Source organism: Macaca thibetana, chromosome 3 (assembly GCF_024542745.1).
Source record: "Macaca thibetana thibetana isolate TM-01 chromosome 3, ASM2454274v1, whole genome shotgun sequence".
NCBI classification, from domain to species: domain Eukaryota; kingdom Metazoa; phylum Chordata; class Mammalia; order Primates; family Cercopithecidae; genus Macaca; species Macaca thibetana.
The window spans coordinates 137972969-137998393 of record NC_065580.1 but is presented as its reverse complement, the minus strand read 5'-3'; the positions used below and the strand labels follow the sequence as shown (position 1 = coordinate 137998393).

The 25425-nt window shown below is 48.9% G+C and overlaps 1 protein-coding gene across 1 annotated transcript in view; it reads left to right on the top strand.

The window, feature by feature from the left end:
* Positions 1-20746: 20746 nt before the first annotated feature.
* HIP1 (huntingtin interacting protein 1) overlaps positions 20747-25425 on the top strand; it is a 204382-nt gene continuing 199703 nt past the window's right edge. Inside the window, exon 1 of the mRNA XM_050783625.1 lies at positions 20747-20930. Coding sequence (XP_050639582.1) covers positions 20811-20930 — 120 coding nt within the window. The 5' untranslated portion in view covers positions 20747-20810. The remainder of the gene's footprint in view (positions 20931-25425) is intronic.

Genomic DNA, 25425 nt, shown 5'->3' with positions numbered 1-25425 from the left:
ACACACAGGAACATAAAGATGTGAACAATAGCCCAGGTGCAATGGCTCACGCCTGTAATCCCAGCACTTTGGGAGGCCAAGGCGGGAGGATGACTTGAACTCATGGGTTCAAAAGTTGGGTGTGGTGGTGCACACCTGTGGTTTCAGCTGCTCAGGAGGCTGAGGTGGGAGATGGCTTGAACCCAGGAAGTAGAGGTTGCAGTGAGCCGTGATCGTACCACCACACTCCAGCCTGGGTGACAGAGTGATACCCTATCTCAAAAAAAAAAAAAAAAAAACAAAGTTTAATTTTTTTTTTTTTTTTTTTACAGAATCTCACTCTGTCGCCAGGCTGGAGTGCAGTGGTGTGATCTCGGCAGTTCTCCTCCCTCAGCGTCCTGAGTAGCTGGGATTACAGTCATGTGCCACCACGCCCAGCTAATTTTTGTATTTTTAGTGGAGATGGTGTTTCGCTATGTTGGCCAGGATGATCTTGATCTCTTGACCTCGCGATCCGCCTGTCTTGGCCTCCCAAAGTGCTGGGATTACAGGCACTAGCCATTGTGCCTGGCCAAAAAATTTTTTTATAAAGATAAGAATAGGGCCAGGCGTGGTGGCTCATGCCTGTAATCCCAGCACTTTGGGAGGCCAGGGCAGGTGGATCACCTGAGGTCAGGAGTTCGAGACCAGCCTGGCCAACATGGTGAAACCATGTCTCTACTAAAACTACAAAAAAATAGCTGGGCGTGGTGGCGGGTGCCTGTAATTCCAGCTACTCAGGAGGCTGAGACAGGAGAATCACTTGAACCTGGGAGGCGGAAGTTGCAGTGAGCTGAGATCATGCCACTGCACTCCAGCCTGGTGACAATGAAATTCTGTCTCAAACAAAAAAAAAAAGGGAATAATAGATATTGGAGACAATATTATACAAAAGTGGGGAGGGAAGGAGAGGGAGGTAAGGGTTGAAAAACTTCCTATTGACGGCCAGGCGCAGCGGCTCACACCTGTAATCCCAGCACTTTGGGAGGCCGAGGTGGGAGGATCACCCGAGGTCGGGAGTTCAAGACCAGCCTGACCAACATGGAGAAACCTCGTCTCTACCAAAAATACAAAATTAGCCAGGCATGGTGGCAGGTGCCTGTAATCCCAGCTACTTGGAAGGCTGAGGCAGGAGAATCACTTGAACCTGGGAGGCGGAGGTTGCAGTGAGCTGAGATCACACCGCTGCACTCCAGCCTGGGCAACAGAGTGAAACTCCATCTCAAAAAAAAAAAAAAAAAAAAGGAAGAAAGAAAGAAAGAAAGGAAGGAAGGAAAACTTCCTATTGGGTACAATGTTCACTATTTGGGTGATGGGATCAATAGAAGCCCAAGCTTCAGTGTCATGCATATACCCTTGTAATGAACCTGGGCATGTACCTACTGAATCTAAAAAAAATTTCTTTTTTGAGACAGAGTCTCACTCTGTCTACCAGGCTGGAGTGACGTGGCGTGATCTCGGCTCACTGCAACCTCTGCCACCCGGGTTCAAGCAATTCTCATGCCTCAGCCTCCCAAGTAGTTGAGATTACAGGTGTGCACCACTATACCTGGCTAATTTTTGTATTTTTAGGAGAGATGGGATTTCACCATGTTGGCCAGGCTGGTCTCAAACTCCTGGCCTTAAGTGATCTGCCTGCCTCGGCCTCTCAAAGTGCTGGGATTATAGGTGAGAGCCACAGCACCTGGTGTCTTTCTTTTCTTTTCTTCTTCTTCTTCTTTTTTTTTTTTTTTTTGAGAGAGAATCTTGCTCTGTTGCCCAGGCTGGAGTGCAGTGTCATGATATTGGCTCACTGCAACCTAGACCTCCTGGGTTCAAAGAAATTCTCGTGCCTCAGCCTCCTGAGAAGCAGGAATGACAGGCATGCACCACCACACCCAGCTAATTTCACACTGTGGTCTCACTGGAGGATTTGCCCAACAAAGGGCAGCATGCACATGTAGTACCCTTGAGATCCATGTGGTTGGTGTTCCAAGGGAGACTCCTGGAAGGGACTCTCAGGGCCCCTTCAACTCTGGACCTTTAAGTCTCAAAATCTCATGTGTTAGTCTAGGTTTGAGCTTAGTCATTTCAATCTTGAAGGCCTTGTTTCTTTAATTTGCAGTAATCTCTTGCATATATACACAATTTTAAATTTTAAAATTAATAAAGTACTTCCACATGGTCTTAGTTCATTTGTGCTGCTACAACAGACTGCCACAGACTAGGTAATTTATACAAACCAGAAATGTATTTCTCACAGTTCTAGGGGCTGGGAAGTCCAAGATCAAGGTGCTGGCATCTTGTATGGGCCTTCTTGCTGCTTCCTCACATGGCAGAAGGCAGAAGGGCAAAATGAGAGCAAACCCACTCCTGCAAGCCCCTCTATAGCAACTGTAATCCATTTGTGAGGGTGAAGCCTACATGACCCAAACACCTTTTGGAATGCTCCACATCCCCACACTGTTGCATTGGGGACCAAGTTTCCAACGCATGAATTTGGGGAGACACATTCAAATCATAGTACAACCACTGTGATTTTTTTTTTTTTTTCATTTTTTTTTTTTTTTTTTTTTTTTTTTTGAGACGGAGTCTCACGCTGTCGCCCAGGCTGGAGTGCAGTGGCCGGATCTCAGCTCACTGCAAGCTCCGCCTCCTGGGTTTGCGCCATTCTCCTGCCTCAGCCTCCCGAGTAGCTGGGACTACAGGCGCCCGCCACTTCGCCCGGCTATTTTTTGTATTTTTTAGTAGAGACGGGGTTTCACTGTGTTAGCCAGGATGGTCTCGATCTCCTGACCTCGTGATCCGCCCGTCTCGGCCTCCCAAAGTGCTGGGATTACAGGCTTGAGCCACCGCGCCTGGCTTTTTTTTTCATTTCTTAACAACTCCATGAGGAAATTTTTTCTTCCAATTTATGAATTTAAAAACATCGAAGGCTCCAATCATTTAAAAAAATTGCTCAAATGACGGAGTTCCATTTCAAAAAAACTTGATTTATTTATTCTGCAAACATTTATTAAGAACTATTGACTGGGTGTGATGGCTTATGCTTGTAATCCCAGCACTTTGGGAGGCCAAAGTGGGTGGATCACTTGAGGTCAGGAGTTTGAGACCAGCCTGACCAATATGGGTGAAACTCCACCTCTACTAAAAATACAAAAATTAGCCAGGTATGGTGGAGTTCACCTGTAATCCCAGCTACTCAGGAGGCTGAGGCAGGAGAATTTCTTGAATCCAGGAGACAGAGGTTACAATGAACCAAGATCACACCACTGCACTCCAGCCTGGGCAACAGAGTGAGACTCCATCTCAGAAAAACAAAAGAACCATTGGCTGGGTGTGGTGGGTCACATCTGTAATCCCAACACTCTGGGAGGCTGAGCTGGGAGGATCCCTTGAGGTTAGGTGTTTGAGATCAGCTTGGTCAACATAGTGAGACCTCATTTCTAGAAACAATTTTAAACATTAGCTCGGCATGGTGGCAGGTATTTGTAGTCCCAGCTACTTGGGAGGCTAAGGCAGGAGGATCACTTTGCCCAAGAGTTTGAGGCTGCAGTGAGCTATGATTGTACCACTTCACTGCAACCTGGGTAATAGAGAAAGACCCTGTCTAAAACAAAACAAAACAAGACATGGAATGGTTACATGCTATTTGAGAGTATAAATCAGGTCCCTAGCCTTGTGACACTCACATTCTAGCAATACATATAAACAGAGTAACACATTATTATGATGCAATATAAAACTACTACATTAGGGGCAGGCACATTGTCTCGTGCCTGTACTCCCAGCTCTTTGGGAGGGTGAGGTGGGCAGATCCGTTCAGCCTGGGAGTTTGAGACCAGCCTTGGCAACATGGTGAAACCCCATCTCTACAAAAAATAGATAAACTAGCTAGGTGTGATGGCATATGCCTGTGGTCCCAGCTACTTGGGAGGCTGAGGCAGGAGGATTGCTTGAGCCCAGGAGGTGGAGGTTGCACTGAGCTGAGATTGTGCCATTGCACTGAAGCCTGGGTGACAGAGAAGACCCTGTCTCAAAGATGAATACAATAAAATAATAAAATAGTACTACATTAAAATGTGGGGGAAGGAAGGAGCAGTGATTGAGTGACTTCTACATTCTAGGCCAGGGGTCCCCAACCCCTGGGCCATGAACCAGTACTGGTCCAGCCTGTGGCCTGTTAGGAACTGGGTCTCACAGCAGGTGGTGAGTGGCAGGTGAGCAAGCGAAGCTTCCTCTGTATTTATATCCGCTCCCCATCACTTGCACTACTCCCTGAGCTCTGCCTCCTGTCGGATCAGTGGCAGCAATGGATTCTCAAAAGAGTGCAAACCCCACTGTGAACTGCGCATGTGAGGGATCTAGATTGCATGCTTCTTATGAGAATCTAATGATAAATGTAACATGCTTGAATCATCCCCAAACCATCCCCCATCAAAAGACTGTGAAAAAGTTGTCTTCCAAGAAACAGGTCCTTAGTGCAAAAAGGCTAGGGACTCCTGTTCTCTCTCTCTCTCTCTTTTTTTTTTTTTTTTTTTTGAGACAGTCTTGCTCTGTCACCCAGGCTGGAGTATAGTGGTGCAATCTCAACTCACTGCAACCTCCACCTCTGCAGTTCAAGCAATTCTTCTGCCTCAGTCTCCCAAGTAGTTGAGATTACAGGCGTGCACCACCACGCCCAGCAACTTTTTGTATTGTTAGTAGAGACAGGGTTTCACCATGTTGGCCAGGCTGGTCTTGAACTCCTGACCTCAGGTGATCCACCCACCTCAGCCTCCCAAAGTGCTGGGATTACAGGTGTGAGCCACTGCGCCTGGCCAAGGAGACCACTGTTCTAAGCTCTGCAAAAAGTGTTTTCTCTGCAACTTCCACTGAAATCAGTCAGGATAAGTTAAGTGATGGTGCAGAACAAAAAGCCCAAATCTCTGTTTATGTTCCACTCATACTGCACGCTGAACATAGGTAGCCAGAAGTTGTGCCCACATAGTCACTCAGGGAGCCAGGTGAACAGAGGTTCTGTCTCAACCACCCTTTCAGTGGCAGTGGCAGTGGCAGGGTAAAATGAACTCCCAATAAGCAACTATATGTCCTGAGCCATAAGTAGCACTGGTCAATCCTCACGACTCATTACAGATCAAGCTACAAGACCTCATTCAACCACAAGGGGGCCTGAAAGTCCGCTCTCCTCCGAGCCCAGAAATACAGGAGGAACTAATATTATTAAGGACTAAGGACAAGTAGAGACCTACTTGTACTTCAATAAAAAACTATCCATTGGGCCAGGCATGGTGGCTCATGCATGTAATCCCAGCCCTTTGGGAGGCCAAGGCAGACTGATCACTTGAGGTTAGGTGTTCGAGACCAGCCTGGCCAACATGGTGAAACCCCATCTCTACTAAAAATATAAAAATTAGCCAGGTGTGGTGGCGCATGCCTGTAGTCCCAGCTACTTGGGAGGCTGAGGTGGGAGGATCCCTTGAGCCTGGGAGGTCGAGGCTGCAGTGAGCTGTGATGGCACCACTGCACTCCAGCCTGGGCAACAGAGCAAGACCCTGTCTCATAGGAAAAAATGACAACAATAACTCTACATAGTGGCTATCAGTCGGCAACAGGGGAGAGGCAGCCGCATCTTAGAATTGCTAGGAAGCTTTTCCTAAATAAACTTATCCCTGCCTGTGAACTAATCCTCTCCAACCCCCAGGCCCAAATTCCAATATGTTCTGGGATAGGACAGAAGCTGGGGGGTGAGGACCCAGGTGAGGTGAGCCTCTGGCAGGCGAGGAACCCAGGCATATAGAAGAACTTTGGCCTCAGAAGACACGGGACACCTGGAGCAGAAATGGGAGAAGTCCTGGTTGCGAATATAAGGGCCAAGGATCAGCTGGAATGAGGCTGCTTCCATAGAAGCCACTCTTTTTATTTTTTTTCCCCGTGCTCTGCCTTCCTGCTGTGTTTGGTAATGACCTTGTCTTCTCCATTAAGAATCCACTGTTTCAGCTGAGGCTGTGACTCTACGGTTCCATTAAAGCTCTCCTGGGGCAGTCAGACATTCACTAAGTTCATAAGAGCTGAGACAGGGCAAGCTAGGAGGCACCAGGCTGGATATCCGCCCTCCTGGGAGGAGCAGGGTGACAGCCGGGATGACTTTTCCTCCCTGCTCCCAACCAGTGGCTCCAGTGCTTCATGAAGGGGTCACTGTGACAAGGAGGTCACTACTCCTCCTTGGACCTCAGTGTCTTAAGCAATGATAACTGCAGGTTTTTTTTTTTTTTTTTTTTTTTTTGAGACAGGGTCTCTCGGCTCACTGTAGCCTTGACCTCCCAGGCTCAAGCAATCCTCTTGCTTCAGCCTCCTGAGTAGCTGGGACCGCAGCATGTGCCACCACGCCTGGCTAATTGTGTGTGTTTGTGTGTGTGTGTGTGTGTGTGTGTGTGTGTTTTCAGTAGCTATGGGGTTTTGCCATGTTGCCCAGGCTGGTCTCAAACCCCTGAGCTCAAGCAATTTGCTCATCTTGGCCTCCCAAAGTGCTGGGATTACAGGCGTGGGCCACCATGCCTGACCCCAAGCAGTTTTCTTATAGCGAGCCCTGCTACACACATGCATGATCTCCATGTTGCAGGCAGTGTTGAGCATGGCTGGGAGTGCAAGCTTGGACTCCGGTTGCCTGGGTGTGGATCCACCGTTTATCAGCTGTGTGATCTGAGCTAAGTTCTTGAACCTGAATCCTCCATTAACTCCAGTTTCCTTACTGGTAAAATGGAGATTGTAATGATACTAGGTTCATTGGATTGCCACAAAGTCTTCACGAGATAATGGATAAAAAGCTCAGAGACAGAGCCTGCTACATAGTAAGTGCTTAACAAAAGTCCATTACAGGCTGGGGGTGGTGGCTCTCACCTGTAATTCCAACACTTTGGGAAGCTGAGACAGGCGGATCACCTGAAGTCAGAGGTTCGAGACCAGGCTGGCCAACATGGCAAAATCCCGTCTCTACTAAAAATACAAAAATTAGCCAGGTGTCTTGGTGCATGCCTTGTAATCCCAGCTACTTGGGAGGCTGAGGCAGGGAGAATCACTTGAACCCGGGAGGCGGAGGTTGCAGAGAGCGGAGATCGAATGACTGCCCTCCAGCCTGGGGGACAGACTGAGACTCCATCTCAAAACAACAACAACAACAACAACAACAACAAAGTCTGGCCAGGCACAATGGCTCACGTCTGTAATCCCAGCACTTTGGGAGGCCAAAGCAGGCAGATCACGAGGTCAAGAGATAGAGACCAGCCTGGCCAACATGGTGAAATCCTGTCTCTACTAAAAATACAAAAATTAGCTGGGTGCGGTGGTGCGTGCCTGTAGTCCCAGCTACTCGGGAGGCTGAGGCAGGAGAATCACTTGAACCCGGGAGGTGTAGGTTACAGTGAGGTTACAGTGAGCCAAGATCATGCCACTGCACTCCAGCCTCGCAACAGAGAAAGTCTCTATCTCAAGAAAAAAAAAAAAAGGCCGTTGCTATGTCAGCTCTTGTTGTTGGTGTTTTTTTTGTTTTTGTTTTTGTTTTTTTTGAGACTAAGTCTCGATTTGTCACCCAGGCTGGAGTGTAGTGGTGTGATCTTGGTTCACTGCAACCTCTGCCTCCTGGATTCAAGCGATTCTTCCTGCCTCAGCCTCCCTCCCGAGTAGCTGGGATTATAGGCATGTGCCACCATGTCCAGCTAATTTTTGTATTTTTAGTAGAGACGGTGCTTCACCATGTTGAGCTGGCTGGTCTCAAACTCCCAACCTCAGGTGATCCGCCCACCTCGGCCTCCCAACGTGCATGAGCCACAGCACCGGCATTTTTTCCTCTTTTTTTTTTTAAAGAGAGGGTCTTGCTTTGTCACCCAGGCTGGAGTGCAGTGGCACAATTATAGTTCACTGAACCCAGGAGCTGGAGATTGCAGTGAGCCGAGATTGTGCCACTGCACTCCAGCCTGGCGACACAGTGAGACTCCATCTCAAAAAAAAAAAAAAAAAAAAAAGGTAGGGCAGTGGCAGTGAGCTGAATGATTGCATACGTGTGCCCAGTGATTCTACATTTTACATAAGATAAGGTGTGCATTTGAAGGTAAAGGGAATAGAGGAGGCAGATGTCTTGGGGAGAGGTGCAGAGGGGATGAATTTCATCTCGTCTTTGTTCTGCATCTGTGAGGAATAGCTAGTAAGGGACATTATTGGTAATAATGAAAAACTGAAAGGGCTGGTTTCTGTTTAGCCCCTAGGGAAGACGTTCTAATGGTAGTTAGTGAGGGAGCGGGGATAATGAGCTGTGTCTGATCTCCCTTCCTGTCACGGCCGTGAACTCAGCCTCCAAGCTTTCTCTGGGGTTTCCTGGGCCAACAGGGGTTGGGTTTGTTGAGGACTTAGAATTTCATTTTTAGGTCGGGCGCAGTGGCTCATGTCTGTAATCCCAGCACTTTGGGAGGCCAAGGTGGGAGGAGGACTTGAGCCCAGGATTTCAAGACCTCGTCTCTATTTTAAAATAATGATGATAATAATAATAATAAAGAAGTCCCAGGGCTGCTCTGGAAAGTGAGAGTCAGAGAAGAGAGGGGAAGTGGGGGAAAGGAAAGAAGGAGAAGAAAGGAGGGGATGTGAAAGAGATTGCTTTTGTTTGCTGTTATTAGCCTTAGAGAACTGTTTGGTATTTTTAAATAAATTTTTGCTCACGCCTGTAATCTCAGCACTTTGGGAGGCCAAGGCGGGCGGATCACCTGAGGTCAGGAGTTCAAGACCAGCCTGGACAACATGGTGAAACCCCGTCCTTACTAAAAGTACAAAAATTAGCCGGGGGTGGCGGCACATGCCTGTAATCTCAGCTACTCAGGAGGCTGCGGCAGGAGAATTGCTTGAACCCAAGAGGTGGAGGTTGCGGTGAGCCAAGATCATGCCACTGCACTCCAGCCTGGGCAAGAGAGCAAGACTCTGTCTCAAAAAAAAAAAAAAAAGATTTTTTTTAGAGGTAGAATCTGACCTCTTGACTAGGCTAGAGCCCAATAGCACACTCATAGCTCACTGCAGCCTCAAATTTCTGCCATTAAGTGATTCTCCCAACTCAGTGTCGCCAGTAACTGAGACTACAGGCACGCACCACCACGTCCAGCTGTTTTTTCCTGTTATTCTTTGTAGAGACGGGGTCTCGCTATGTTGCCCAGGCTGGTCTCAAACTCCTAGCCTCAAGCAATCCTCCTGCATTGGCCTCCCAAAGTGCTGGGATTACTGATGTAAGCCACAGTGCCTGGTCAGAGGCTGCTTTTATTGGTTGTTATTACCCTTAGAGAACTACTTGTTTCAAAAAAATATTTTGAGATAGCATCCAGTTCTGTTGCCCAGGTTGGAGTGCAGCAGTGTGATCATAGCTAACTGCAGCCTTGGCTTCCCAGACTCAAGTGATTCCCCCCACCTCAGCCTTTAGAGTAGCTGGGACTACAGGCATGTACCACCAAAGTCTGCTAATTTTTAAAAAAATTTTGGCCGGCGCGGTGGGTCACTCTGTAATCCCAGCACTTTTGGAGGCCAAGGCAGGTGGATCATTTGAGGTCAGGAGTTCGAGACCAGCCTGACCAACATGGTGAAACCCCATCTCTACTAAAATACAAAAAAAGTTAGCCGGGCGTGGGGGTGCATCCCTGTATTCCCAGCTACTCTGGAGGCTGAGGCAGGAGAATCACTTGAATCAGGAAGGCAGAGGTTGCAGTGAGCCGAGATTGCACCATTGCACTCCAGCCTGGATGACAAGAGTGAATTAAAAAAAAAAAAAAATTTGCAGCCACCAGCATCAGCTGATTTTTTTAATGTTTTGTAGACACAGTGATCTCACTATGTTTCCCAGTCTGGCCTCAAACTCCTGGCCTCAAGTGATCCTCCTGTCTCAGCCTCCCAAAGTCTTTTTTTTTTTTTTTTTTTTCTTTGAGACAGAGTTTCACTCTGTTGCCAGGCAGTCCCGGCTCACTGCAACCTCCACCTCCTGGGTTCAAGTGATTTTCCTGTCTTAGCCTCCTGAGTAGCTGGGATTACAAGTGTGAGCTGCCACGCCCAGCTAAATTTTGTATTTTTAGTAGAGACGGGGTTTCGCCACATTGACCAGGCTGGTCTTGAACTCCTGACCTCAAGTGATCCACCTGCCTTGGCCTCCCAAAGTACTGGGATTACAGGCGTGAGCCACTTTGCCTGGCCTGTATAGTATATAAAGTATACTAATCTTAAGTGTATAACCTGAAGAAGTGTTACATAGGCATATACCCATGTTACATCACAGAAGATATGTAACATTTTACTTCCTTAGAAGATAACTTCATGCCACTTTCCACTCAGTCATGCTTACTGCTTGACTTCCAGTTTATAACCTGGGAGACATATGATATCCCAGAGATAACCACTTTTTTTTTTTTTTCTATTTTGACTTACGGGCCTTGTCTCTAAAAAAACTCAATTAAATTTTTTAAAAAGCTGAAAGCCGCCAGGCGCGGTGGCTCACGCCTGTAATCCCAGCACTTTGGGAGGCCGAGGCGGGTGGATCGTGAGGTCAGGAGATCGAGACCACGGTGAAACCCCGTCTCTACTAAAAATACAAAAAAATTAGCCGGGCGTGGTGGTGGGCGCCTGTAGTCCCAGCTACTTGGGAGGCTGAGGCAGGAGAATGGTGTGAACCCGGGAAGCAGAGCTTGCAGTGAGCCGAGATCGTGCCACTGTACTCCAGCCTGGGCAACAGAGCGAGACTCCGTCTCAAAAAAAAAAAAAAAAAAGCTGAAAGCCCCCATAGAATAAATGCCATGTATGTAAGTGCTGAAGAGGCATGAATCCCTGGCTTGATTTTGTCGTTGTTGTCATTGTTGTTGTTTTGTTTTCTTTTATTTTTCTGAGGCAGAAAATTTTTCTGTCGTGCAGGCTGGAGTGCAGTGATGTGATCTGGGCTCACTGCAACCTCCGCCTCCCAGGTTCAAGCGATTGTCCTGCCTCAGCCTCCTGAGTCGCTGGTATTACAGGCACCCGCCACCATGCCTGGATAATTTTTGTATTTTTAGTAGAGACGGGGTTTCACCAAGTTGGCCAGGCTGGTCTCAAACTCCTGACCTCAGGTGATCCACCCACCTCAGCCTCCCAAAGTGCTGGGATTACAGGTGTGAGCCACTGTGTCTGGCCTTTCTAGCACTTCCTTTCTTGTGTAGGATGTGCTTTTTGTTTGTTTTTTATTTTATTTTTTATTCTTATTTATTTATTTTTAGACCGTGTCTTGTTCTGTCACCCAGGCTGGAGCACAATATATACAACATCGGCTCACTGCAACCTCTGCCTCCCAGGTTCAAGCGATTCTCCTGCCTCAGCCTCCCAAGTAGCTGGGACTACAGGTGTATGCCACCATGCCCGGCTAATTTTTGTATTTTTAGTAGAGACGGGGTTTCACCATGTTGGCCAGGCTGATCTTGAACTCCTGACCTCAAGTGATCCACCCACCTCAGCCTCCCAAAGCGCTGGGATTACAGGTGTGAGCCACTGTGTCTGGCCTTTCTAGCACTTCCTTTCTTGTGTAGGATGTGCTTTTTGTTTGTTTTTTATTTTATTTTTTATTCTTATTTATTTATTTTTAGACTGTGTCTTGTTCTGTCACGCAGGCTGGAGCGCAGTATATACAATATCGGCTCACTGCAACCTCTGCCTCCCAGGTTCAAGCGATTCTCCTGCCTCAGCCTCCCAAGTAGCTGGGACCACAGGTGTACGCCACCATGCCCGGCTAATTTTTGTATTTTTAGTAGAGAGGGGTTTCACCATGTTGGCCAGGCTGATCTTGAACTCCTGACCTCAAGTGATCCACCCACCTCAGCCTCCCAAAGTTCTGGGATTGCAGGCTTGAGCCACTGTGCCTAGCCTGTTTGTTTTTTTAGACAGGGTCTTGCTCTGTCACCCAGGCTGGAGTGCAGTGGGACAATCATTGCTCACTGTAGCCTTGAATTCCTGGGCTTAAGCCATCCTCTTGCCTTAGCTTTCCAAGTAGCTGGGACTACAGGTACCTGCTACCATGCCCAGCTATCTTTTTGCTTTTTGTAGAGATGGGGTCTCACCATATTGCCCAGGATGGCTTTGAACTCCTGGGCTCAAGCGAGGATGTGCTTCCTAAAAAACACAGGTATCCGTAACCAAACAGTGAATGTATAATTTTTTAGTACCGTGCCTCCTCCAGAGTAAGAGCCCAAGGAATGTTTGCTGAGTGAATGAAAGCTTGCATTATTACTCTTCCTAATTTACAGTTGGGTAAGAGGCTCAAAGCATTAAGCAACTTGTCCAAGAACCCACAACTAAAATACTCACTTATTAGTTCCAGAAGAAGACAAACAGTTCAATTTAAAAATGGGCAAAAAAAGTTTAAGAAGAAACCGCACTGGCCAGGTGCCTTGGTTCACGCCTGTAATCCCAGCACTTTGGGAGGCCAAGGCAGGCAGATCACGAGGTCAGGAACTCGAGACCAGCCTGGCCAAAATGGCAAAACCCCATCTCTACTAAAAATACAAAAATTAGCCAAGCATGGTGATATATGCCTGTAATCCCAGCTACTCAGGAGGCTGAGGCAGGAGAATCGCTTGAACCCGGGGGCGGAGGTTGCATCAAGCTGAGATTGTGCCACTGCACTCCAGCCCGGGTGACAGGGCGAGACTCCAGCACATTTGCACAGACTAAAAGTATCTCCCTGTCAAGATAAAGCAACTCCATCTTGGATGCTAACCCACCATGTTGACTTCTGATTAATCCCTGTTCTAGGAATGCCTGTAAGATGCCTACTTTATCTACAGTTACCATAAATCCTGCCCTTAGGTCAAAACAACTTTGACCATAAAGTCCTTCCTTTAGACAGATTCACACAGCTTTCTTGCCTTTCTCTGAGGAGTCAACTTCAATTGCCCTACACATTCCTTCCCTGTGGTATACAAGCCTTGGGTCTGGGGGTAATGGTGCAGGTGTCCGCCATCTTGTCTCTTAGCCACTTACAATACGGCTTCTGTTCCTAAGTCCCTATTAAATGTCGTTTTCTCTGAGAGACAGCATGTGTTAGCCTCTTTCTTCAGCCTCTCAGCTTCGTCAGCCTTTAGGGGTGTTTGCATACAACTGCTTCCTGTGGAACACTCTCCCAAATAAGAAAATAATAACTTTACAGTGAAGAAACATGACAGACGCCACCTTAACCGAGTGACTGAGGTGGTCATCAGTAATAACACATACGTATGTATCCTTGAGAGAATGTGCTAAAAGGACGCATCACTTCTTTGATATTTTACCAAAATTTAATAGCATCTATCTAATTACGAGAAAATACAAGGTAAGCCCACATGGAGGGAGATCCTTTAAAATATCTGGTCAGTACTATTCAGAAGTGTCAAGGTTTAGGCCCCGCACAGAGTGGCTCACGCCTGTAATCCCAGCACTTTGGGAGGCCGAGGCAGGCGGACCACTTGAGGTCAGGAGTTCGAGACCAGCCTGGCCAACATGGTGAAACCCCGTCTCTAATTTTAAAAATGCAAAAATTAGCCAGGTGTGGTGGCACACGTCTGTAATTCCAGCTACTCGGGAGGCTGAGGCAAGAGAATCACTTGAACCTGGGAGGTGGAGGTTGCAGTGAGCTGAGATCGCACCATTGCACTCCAGCCTGGGCGACAGACAGGGTGAGACTCTGTCTCAATACAAAAAAAAAAAAAAAGTGTACTTGGGCTCTGGAAACCTGATAGAACAATGTGGCCATCCTCATATCAGATGCTAAACCAGATCCAAACTGAGTGTGAAATGGGACACATTTCACCTGTTATAAGAGGCAGGTGATAGGACACTTACTCCTATGGATTTCTGAGAGATTAGGATTTCATGTCTGGAAACCAGCATCCCTTAGAAGTACAGGAGGGGTGGCACAGTGGCTCATGCCTGTAATCCCAGCAATTTGGGAGGCCAAGGCAGTAGAAATGCTTGAGCTCAGGAGTTTGAGACCAACATGGGCAACATAATGAGACCTCTGTCTTAGTTAAAAAAATTAAAACATAAATTAGCTGGACGTGGCGGTACACGCCAGCAGTCCCAGCTACTTGGGAGGCTGAGGCTGGAGGATTGCTTGAGCAATCCTCAGGAGTTGGAGGCCATAGTAAGCTGAGATTGCGCCACTGCACTATAGCCTGGGCGAGAGAGTAAGACCCTGTCCCCACCCCAACCCCATCAAAAAAGCACAAGAACTGTTTCCTAAATTGCTCGGACAAAAGGTCAGAGTTGGATTCATCTCACAGAGTCCTGTAGTTTACATCTTGGGAGGGGTTTCCCTCAACTCTTGGCAAAGGGTTTTGCTGCTAAGGCAAGTGCGAGATCCTTAGTTTTGTTGTTGTTGTTGTTGTTGTTTTGTTTGTTTGTTTGTTTGAGATGGAGTCTCACTCTGCCGCCCAGGCTGGAGCGCAGCGGTGCAATCTTGACTCACTTCAACCTCCGCCTCTCAGGTTCAAGCAATTCTCCTGCCTCAGCTTCCTGAGTATCTGGCACTACAGGACGCCACCACGCCCAGCTAATTTTTGTATTTTTATTAGAGATGGGGTTTCACTATATTGGCCAGGCTGGTCTCAAACTCCTGACCTCGTGATCTGCCCACCTCGACCTCCCAAAGTGTTGGGATTACAGGCGTCAGCCACTGCGCCGGCCAAGGTCCTTAGTTTTAACTCCCTCTGAGTTTCACCAGAGGAAGGTAACTTGCTTGAGTCCTTTCCCCACAGGGTCCCTCCAAACCACAAATTCCTGATTCCTATTCTGGTTTATTCCTACTAAGAACTAGGCTGAGCTCTTAATCCCTGTTTAAAGGGGCCGTGTTTATTGAAGGCATAAACTCTGGGCAAAGGGTCATAAATCACTCTTTAGCTGGGTCCAGAGAGTGACGAGGGCACAAGACAGAGAATGGGCTCCAAGAGGCAATGTTATTAAGCATCTCGTCTGCTTTTCTGGTGTTTTTCCTTGGAGGTACACCCCTGAGAATCCTCTGCCCTAAAAATCTCTGTTTGCCTCTCCAGATTCAGCACTCCAAACTCTCCAACTGGCTCTGTGCCTAGAAGAAGGGATGGGAACAGCACTGACCACATCACCCTTGCCCTTGGCTTCCAACTGGGTTTAACCAATGGGAGGCACTAGCAGGAAATCAAAGTAGATGAGAAAGAGAGAGAGAGAGAGACAGAGAGAGAGAGAGAGAAAGAGAGAGAGAGAGAGAGAGAGATGGCCAGGCGCGGTGGCTCATGCCTGTAATCCCAGCACTTTGGGAGGCCGAAGTGGGCGTATCACCTGAGGTCAGGAGTTCGAGACCAACCTGGCCAACATGGTGAAACCCTGTCTCTACTAAAACTACAAAAATTAGCAGGGATTGGTGGTGGGCGCCTGTAATCCCAGCTACTCAGGAGGCTGAGGCAGGAGAATCACTTGAACCTGGGAGGTGGAGGCTGCAGTGAGCCGAGATCCTGCCACTGCACTCCAGCCTGGCTAACAGAGCAGGACTCTGTCTCAAATAAATAAATAAGTAAATAAAATAAAAATAAATATAAATATACAAAAATTAGCCAGGCATGGTGGTGGGCATCTGTAATCCCAGCTACTTGGGAGGCTGAGATAAGGTAATCACGTGAACCTGGGAGGTGGAGGTTGCAGTGAGCCGAGATTGTGTCACTGAACTCTAGCCCAGGCAATAGAATGAGACCCTGTCTCAAAAAAAAAAAAAAAAAAAGAGAGAGAGAGAGAGAGATTGGGGTATTCATCCCCCAGCTGCCTCCCTGCCACAGCACTTTCCACAGTGACTGTGGGTTTTCTACCTAAGGTCACAGCTCTGGGTACATGCCTACTTTCCCATGACCAAAGCCCCCATCAGTTTCCAGCACAGCTCCCTCCCCTTTTCCCTTTAGGTCTAGAAATGGTAACAGCTTCCTGGTGTTCCAGTAATATCTGGTGCTTTACCTGTCCTGGTTGATTCCCTTAACCCAGGTCACACTTTTGTACATAGTTCCTTGTCTTTCTTTTTCCTGAGAGATGGTCTCTGTCTCTCAGGCTGGAGTGCAGTGGTACAATCAGAGCTCACTGCAGCCTCGACCTCCTGGGCTCGAGGGATCCTCCTGTCTCAGTCTCCTGAGGAGCTGGGATTACAGTTGTGCACCATCACACTTGGCTTTTTTTTTTTTTTTTTTGAGGCAGAATCTCACTCTGTTGCCCCAGCTGGAGTGCAGTCACATGATCTCAACTCACTGCAACCTCCACCTCCCGGGTTCAAGTGATTCTTGTGCCTCAGACTTCCAAATAGCTGGGATTACATGCGCATGCCATCACACCCAGCTAATTTTTGTATTTTTATCAGAGACAGGGTTTCATCATTTTGCCCAGGCTAGTCTCAAACTCCTGGCCTCAAGTGATCTGCCCACCTCGGCCTCCCAAAGTGCTGGGATTACAGCCACTGTGGATGGCCACAAAAAAATTTTTTTTAATTAGCCAGGCATGGATGGGCATGGTGGCTCATGCCTGTAATCCCAGCACTTTGGGAGGCTGAGGCGGGCAGATCACTTGAGGCCAGGAGCTCGAGACCAGCCTGGCCAACATGGCGAAACTCTGTTTCTATTAATAATACAAAAATTGGCCGGGGCATGGTGGCACGCACCTGTAATCCCAGCTATTCGGGAGGCTGAGGCAGGAGAATCACTTGAACCTGGGAGGCGGAGCCTGCAGTGAGCTGAGATTGTGACACTGCACTCCAGCCTGGGCAACAGAGTGAGTCTCTATCTCAAAAAAAAAATTTTTTTTTTTTTTTTTTTGTAAAGAGGGCGTCTCCTGGACTCACACTGTCTCCTGTACTGGCCTCCCAAAATACTGAGATTACAGGTATGAACCACCTCACCTGGTCCATAGTTTCTTCTTAAACTCTCATTACTCCTTTCAGTGTGTAATCTCTTTCCAGTTACGACTCCAATACAACTTCACAGCTGCCAACACCACCCTCGTGGCTAGTCTTTATCTCCCAACAATTCCCAGTCTACTGATGTACCCCCCGCAGGTCCCCCGACACTGCCTTCTTCACTCGGCCTTGGAGTTACTTTAGTTTCTCCTATTTATTTATCCCCAGTTTCCTGTTTCCATCCACCCACCAGCCCATGGCTGTATCTTTGTTGATCTTACTCTAAAATCGAGGTCATGGCTGGCCATGGTCACTCATGCCTGTAACTCCAGCACTTTGGTAGGGCAAGGTGAGAGGATCGTTTGAGGTCAGGAGTTCAAGACCAGCCTGGGCAACATAGTAAGACCTCATGTCTAAATAAATAAATAAACAATATAAAATAAAATAATAAAAAAAAAATTGAGGTCAGGCCAAGCTTGGTGCCTCATGTCTATAGGCCCAGTGTATTAGGAGGCTGAGGCAGGGGGATTGCTTGAGCCCAGGAGTTTCAGGCTGCAGTGAGGTATGACTGCATCACTGCACTCCAGCCTGGGCAACAGAGCGAAGGTCTGTCTCTAAAAAAAGAGAGGAAAGAACTATGTACAAAGGTGTGACCCGAGTTAAGGGAATCAACCAGGATGGGTAAACTGGCAAAGCACCAGGGACTGCTGGAACAGTGGGAAGTCACTACACCCTATCTCTAAATAAATAATTTTTTTTTTAATTGAGATTTTTGTTGTTGCTGTTGTTTTGTTTTTTTGGAGATGGAGTCTCACTCTGTCACCCAGGCTGGAGTTCAGTGGTGTGATCTCAGGTCACTGCAGCCTTTGCCTCCCAGGCTCAAGTGATTCTCCAACCTCAGCCTCCCGAGTAGCTGGGATTACAGGTGCATGCTACCACACCCGGCTACTTTTTTGTATTTTTAGTAGAGACAGAATTTCACCATGTTGGCCAGGCTGGTTTTGAACTCCTGGCCTCAAGTGATCCGCCCGCCTCGACCTCCCGAAGTGCTGGGATTACAGGCGTGAGCCACCGTGCCCAGCTAAGGTAATTTCCTCTTCCTCTGTTAGCGCCCCTACCGTGCTCCCACACTCAGTTAATTGTCATCTCCCTCTACCTAGACATGAAAAATCAGGTGACATCTAATCTCTCCCAAAGGAACCCAAGGGAGGGGGCACTCCCAAAGCCTCCCACAGATACACAATTTAAGTAAAGGTGAAACCAGTCCAGTGCTTCCTATGCAAATGTAGCCTGAATGGCACCGCTATTGCCCACCCTCCAATCCCTGTGTCCAAGCCTTATTTGCGTAACCTCCCACGGGACAGAACTTCCTCCTCTCCCTTCTCTTCTAGGCCCTCATCATGTCTCACCTACGCTAGAGTCTCCCCACTGGTTTCTTCCCTTCCATCAGGCCCCCATAATCCATCCCCACAACACAAGCTCCTCAGTGCACCCATCTGAGCAAAAGCCTTCAGTGTCTCCCTAGTAACGGCAAATGCCCACCCCTCTTTCACTTCTCTATTGAATGTGTGAATTTTTACCAAATGCTCTTATTAAACAAAACAAAACAAAACACGCCAGCAGGGTGGCTCACACCTGTAATCCCAGTGCTTTGAGGTGGTATGATCACTTGAGCCCAGGAGATCATGACTAGCCTGGGCAACCCAGCAACATACCCCTCGCTACAAAAAAAAAAAAAAAAAAAAAAAAAAAAAAAATATATATATATATATATATATAAAATATATAAATATATATTTAAAAATATAATATATATATATATATTGAGACGGGGTCTCACTCTGTCTCCCAGGCTGGAGTGCAGTGGCACGATCTCTGCTCACTGCAACCTCTGCCTCCCTGGCTCAAGTAATCCTCCCACCTTGTGAGTAGCTGGCACTACAGGCTTGCACCACCACGCCCAGCTAATTTTAACTTTTTTTGTACAGATGGAGTCTTGCTATGTTGCCCAGGCTGGTTTCAAACTTTTGAGCTCAAATGATCCACCTGCCTCAGCCTCCCAAAGCGCTGAGATTACAGGTGCGAACCACTGCGCCTGGCCAAATTAAAACAAACAAAACACACACACACACACACACACACACACACACACACACACACACACTTGAATCACCAAATTGTAATGCCTAAAGGTGCCATTCATTACTCTGAGTTTCAAATAACTTTTAAAAAATACATCTGGCCGGGCGCGGTGGCTCAAGCCTGTAATCCCAGCACTTTGGGAGGCCGAGGCGGGTGGATCACGAGGTCAGGAGATCGAGACCATCCTGGCTAACATGGTGAAACCCCGTCTCTACTAAAAATACAAAAAAAAACTAGCCGGGCGTGGTGGCGGGCGCCTGTAGTCCCAGCTACTCGGAGGCTGAGGCGGGAGAATGGCGTGAACCCGGGAGGTGGAGCTTGCAGTGAGCGGAGATCGCGCCACTGCACTCCAGCCTGGGCGACAGAGCGAGACTCCGTCTCTCAAAAAAAAAAAAAAAAAAAAAAAAATACATCTATGCCGGGTGCTGTAGCTCATGTCTGTAATCACAGCACTTTGGGAGGCCAAGGTGGGAGGCTTGCTTGAGGCCAGGAGTTCGAGACCAGTCTGGGCAACATAGAAATCCTCCATCTCTGCAAAAAAAATTAGCCAGGCGTGGTGGTGTGCACCTGTAGTACCAGCTACTCGAGAGGCTGAGGCAGGAAAATCGGTAGGACCCAGGAGCTCAAGGCCCCGGTGTGTTATGATCTGCACTCCAGCCTGGGCGACAAAGGGAGACTGACTCCAAATGAAACAAACAAACAAACACCTAAATTGGAGTTTAATGGAAAACTTTTAACTTTCTCCAGCATTCCTGCTAAGCATCACACTTCTCTCTGCTTGCTGACACCCTGGTTGACGTCTGAGCAGGATGGGACGCGCGGCTCAGAGCCTAAGATAAAAAGAAAGTGTCTGCAGGGCTTTCTACCAATAAATAAGTTCTGACGGGTTCATTAATGAGGTTTGGAAGGGAGGTCCCGAGAGGTGCCCGCGGACTCAGCCCGGAGCTCCGGGACTTGGGCTCTGCGATCCTTGCAGAAGGCATGGGCAGGGGCAGGATGGGGAGGTGCAGGACGGGGAAGCCTGGCAGTTGGGTGGGGGCGGCCACCCACTGAGGCCGGATCCGGCCAGGCGCCCACGTTGCGCCCGCCCGCGGGGCTGCGCTTCCCCGGGCTGCGGCCGCGGAGCTGGTCAGTCCGGCGCTCCCCGGTCCCAGGCCCGGAAGGAGCTAACGGGCTATTCGTAGGCGGGCCAGGATTCCCCCGGGGAAGGCCCCACTCCCCGGCCCGCGTCATTCCTGTCCACCGCCCCGGGCCCTCGCGGGGTAGCCCCCTGCACGAGCGGGCAGGGCAGTGGGCGGCGCTTGGCGGAGGGCAGCGCGCTCGGGGCGCGCGGGGACTGTGGCCGAGGGGAGGAGAGGGAGGCGCGCGGGCGGGGACCGGGCGAGCGAGGGCAGATCAGGGCAGCACGCCCAGGCCACGCCCCATACAGGCCCCGCCCCGTCTTCACCCCGCCCCAGCCCTGCCGGGAACGGCGGGACCACGGTGACTGACACGACTCCAGACCAGTCACCAAGCGCCTCGAGGCCCCGAGGGGCTACTCGGGGCCGAGCCAGCTGAGGGGCTCCTGAAGGGGCGGGGGCGGGCGGGGAAGCCTTTCGGCGAGGGGCGGGGTCTCAGGAAGACTGGCAGAACTCACAGCCAATGGCAGGCGGGAGCCGTCCCGTTAGCGCCGGATCCCCGCGGGTAGGGCGGGGCGGGCGGCGCCGCGGGGATCCCGGGGCGGCTGAGGGCCCCTGACTCGGCTCCTCGCGGCGACATGGATCGGATGGCCAGCTCCATGAAGCAAGTGCCCAACCCGCTGCCCAAGGTGCTGAGCAGGCGCGGGGTCGGCGCGGGGCTGGAGGCGGCGGAGCGCGAGAGCTTCGAGCGGACTCAGGTGAGGACGGGGGACCCCGGGGCATCCCTGGGGCACCCTGAGGGACGCGGTGTCCGAGAGGGGCTTTGAAGGGAGTAGGAGTCTTGCAGGCCCCAGTTGAGGACGGGGCGAGGGGGTCGTGAGCGGGGGCATTGGCGTGCAGATCTGGGCGATCCCAGGAAGGTCGGAGACCCCAGGGTACCCCAGCTGGCCTGGGGAGAAGGGCAGAGGCGGGCTCGGAGGAGATGGCAGGATGCGTGCGGCCAAGAGGAGCCTGATCGGCTGGGGACCGGGCAGGAGTCCCAAGGTGAGGTGAGAGGGGAAGGAACTGAAAAGGGGCGGAATGGAAAGGGTGCCTCTAAACAAGGGAAGCGCACGGTAGCCGCTTGGAGGCTCAAGTGTGGGGTCGGAGAGTGGGGGAGCCAGGCTGGGAATGTGAAGGGTGAGGGGTCCTCTCTTCCCCTCCGATTACTTCTTGGTTGCACTGACATCCCCTCCCACCCCCCACTCCTTAGCATCCCCCTTTCTCGATGCCTCTTGCTTGGCTCTGGCCAGCCCCAGCTGTCAACTCTGAGGCCGGGCCGAAGGGGTCGGAGCAGGGAAAAGGAATGTAGGAAATGCAAAGTGTGGCCACTTTGTGGGAAAATTACTCTGGGGGCTAAAGTGGAGACCATGGTGCCCCGAGCCCTCACTTGGGGTCTTGGTTTTATCCCCCAAGATGTGCCTGACAGCTAATAGGCAGACTGCCCTATTTGTCCTGCCTGACCAGGGCTCGAGGCCAAAATTCCTCAGTGTCATCAACAAAAAGCCACAATCCATTTTTACCTCCGAGTTTTTAATGCCTGGTGTATTGATTGGACTGAATTAAGCTGACATGTTGATGGTGTTCATCAGTTCATTTGTATGTAAAATCCATTTCAAAGAGTACAACGCTTCTTTTAATCCCAGTGCCAATGCTGGAGGGGCAGATTTGTTCTACACTCTTGCGCTCAGAGTGGAACCTTTGAAGATCCAGTTGGGTCTCCCCCCGCGCCCCCCCCCCCCCAGCCAGAGGCTGGTCCCGTGGTGTGTTGTGCAAGGAATACTTCCCCCAAACACAGTTGGAGGGAAAGGGCTTTGGGATTTTAGTTAGAGAACACAATGGGAATCTGACTGAAAGTTCTGTGTATGGAATCTTTCAAAGAATAAAGCTTTTGGCCAGGCGCTGTACCTCACACCTGTAATCCCAGCACTTTGTGAGGCGGAGGCGGGTGGATCACCTGAGGTCAGGAGTTCAAGACCAACCTGGCCAACATGATGAAACCTCGTCTCTACTAAAAATACAAAAAATTAGCCGGGCGTGGTGGCAGATGCCTGTAATCCCAGCTACTTGGGAGGCTGAGGCCAGGAGAATTGCTTGAATCTGGGAGGTGAAGGTTGCAGTGAGCAGAGATCGTGCCACTAAACTCCAGCCTGGGCAACAAGAGTGAAACTCCGTCTCAAAAAAAAAAAAAGAAAGAAAGAAAGAAAGAATAAAGCTTTTCACCCCCAGAGGACTTTATCCCCTCTTCTTATTCTGAAAACATTTGGCCCCCCCACCTGGGCAACATAGTGAGACCATGTCTCTACAAAAAATAAAAAAATGAGGCTGGGTGCATTAGCTCACACCTGTATTCCCCGCACTTTGGGAGGCCGAGGTCGGCGAGGTGGGAGGATCAGTTGAGCCCTGGAGTTTGAGACCAGCCTGGGCAACACAGTGAGATCCTGCCTCTATTTTTTAAAAAATTGAAAATTAGCCTCGTGTGGTGGCATATGCCTGTAGTCCCAGCTGTTCGAAAGGCTGAGGCAGGAGGGTCACTTGAGCCAGGAGGTTGAGGCTGCAGCGAGCTATGGTCGTGCCACTGCACTCCAGCCTGGGTGACAGAGTGAGACCCTGTCTCTACAAAAAAATGAAAAAAAAAAAAAGTGAAAAAAAGAAAGAAAACCTCACGCAGGTGTGTCTGGATAGTGTGCAGCAGTGAGACCCTGTCTCTACAAAAAAAAAAAAGAAAGAAAGAAAGAAAAAAGAAAGTGCTTCCACGCAGGTGTTTTTGGATGGTACGAAACAGGGAGTCGCCACTACCTGGTTTTCCTACCCCAGGAGGGAAGTAGGAAATGGTCATTTCACTTCACTTCATTTCACTTCTGCCTCCCAGGATCCAGCTGGGTTTGAGGCTTGTTCTCTGGTTTCATGGACCCGGCCCCTGAAAAGAAGGAAATTTTCCATTGGTCTTGGATGTTAGTACCTCCGCTAACTTCCTAGTCACATGAGGCTTCTTGCTCCATGAAACAGCGTGTATATTCCTTTTATTTTTTTTGTTTTTTGTTTTTTGTTTTTGTTGTTGAGACAGAGTCTCGCTCTGTCGCCTGGGCTGGAGTGCAGTGGCCGGATCTCAGCTCACTGCAAGCTCCGCCTCCCGGGTTTACGCCATTCTCCTGCCTCAGCCTCCCGTGTAGCTGGGACTACAGGTGACCACCACCTCGCCCGGCTAATTTTTTGTATTTTTAGTAGAGACGGGGTTTCACCGTGTTAGCCAGGATGGTCTCGATCTCCTGACCTCGTGATCCGCCCGTCTCGGCCTCCCAAAGTGCTAGGATTACAGGCTTGAGCCACCGCGCCCGGCCTATTCCTTTTATTTTTATATTTTCATAGAGACGGGGGTCTCACTGTGTTGCCCAGACTAGTCTCAAACTCCTGGCTTCAAGTGATCCTCCTGCTTCTGCCTCCCAAAGTGCTGGGACTACAGGCATGAGCCATGACACCCAGCCCTATTTTATTTTTCTTTTAATAAATGACATAAGAAAATAAATAGATATTATTTTTTAACAACCCATTCCTTCTAGAGTCTCAAATATGTAAAAACTAGAGCAACAGAGAAATATGCGTAAGACTTTGACCTATAATAGTGAAAGAAATTAGGTTTGTGAAAGTTTCCACCCATGAGTGGTATGTTTCCCTGCTATCCAGGGACGGCCCAACAGGAGAGTCTAGGTCAGTGTTTTCTGGTGTTTTACATTCTGTGGGACATTTGTGATTGGTCAGATTTGACCTGGGTGGGGTGGGTGGGGATGAGGTAGAGTGGAGCAGAAAAAGAGAATTTTTCTGATGTTGAAACTCTTATTTTTAACTTTTTTTTTTTTTTGAGATGGAGGTCTCACTGTGTGTTCCTAGGCTGGTCTTGAACTCCTAGCCTCAAGCGATCTTCCCACCTCAGCCTCCCAAAGTGCTGGGATTTCAGGTGTGAGCCACTGCACCCAACCTCTGGTATTGAAACTCTTTAGGGGTGTAGGAGAGTAAAGACAAAGAACCAGCCTGGACAACATAGTAAAACCCCATCTCTCCAAAAAATAAAATTAGCTGGATGTGGTGACGCATGCTTGTTGTCCCAGCAACTTTGGAGGCTGAGGTGGGAGGATTGCTTGAGCCTGGGAGCCTGAGGCTTCAGTGAGCAAAGATTGTGCCACTGCATTCCAGCCTGGGCAACAGAGTGAGACCCCATCTAAAAAAGAAAGAAAGAAAAGAAAAGAAAAGCCCTAAAACCCAACGTTAGTCAATCTACAAAAAATTATTTTGTTTAATGACTACCTATCAAATGTATCATGAGGTTGCAGAGCTTGGTAAGCAAAGGGAAAAAAGGGGAAAAATGTATTATAAGATATAAAAATGAATTATAAAAAATTTAATGAGTTAGGAGACCATGAGAATCAGCCAAGGTATAATAATAACTAACTAATTATTGTGTTTGGCACCATTCTAAGGACATCATTGTATTACCTTTTTAAATCTTGACAAGAACGGATGAGGTTCACAGTTTTACTCTCGGGACAATTGAGGCACAGAGAGGTTAAGTAACTCACCAGAAGTCACACAGCTGGAAGTGGTCTCAACCTTTACCCACTGCCTCGGGCAGCCTGTGAGTACTGAGCAGATGCTGGCATTGGAGTTAGAAGGCATTTGAGTCTTACAGCTGGGCGTGTATACGGGCCACGGGGTCTCAGGGAAGTTGTCTAACCTTTCTAAGCCTCAGTTTCCTTATTGTCAAATAAACATAACACTTACCTGGCTGATTTATTGTGCGGATTCAATGAAGCCATATTCCTGAAGGCATTTTGTAAACTGTGGAGCACTAGTTCAGTGATTATTGTTATGATCTGACTGGGGAGACGAACCCGAGACAGCAGACGCGTGATCTATCAAGTAGGCTGTGATTAAGTCTTCCTTAGACGGATAGATGTGGTACTAGGTAATAGGATAATTACCAAGAGCACGTGGATAAAACACAGGCTTTGGGGTTGGGAGCCCTCCCCGAGGACTGAAGCACATCTTTTAGCATGAGTTAGCGTTTGCTGGGTGGAGGAGAGGATGGGGCATTCCAGTGATGGAGGAACATAAATAAAGAAACATCTAGACTAGGCAGATAAACTTCCCAGCGGGTGCAGTGGAGACTCATTGGCTGGGGTAGAGAGAGGGGCAAAATTGGCCACTCCCTCCTCTGAA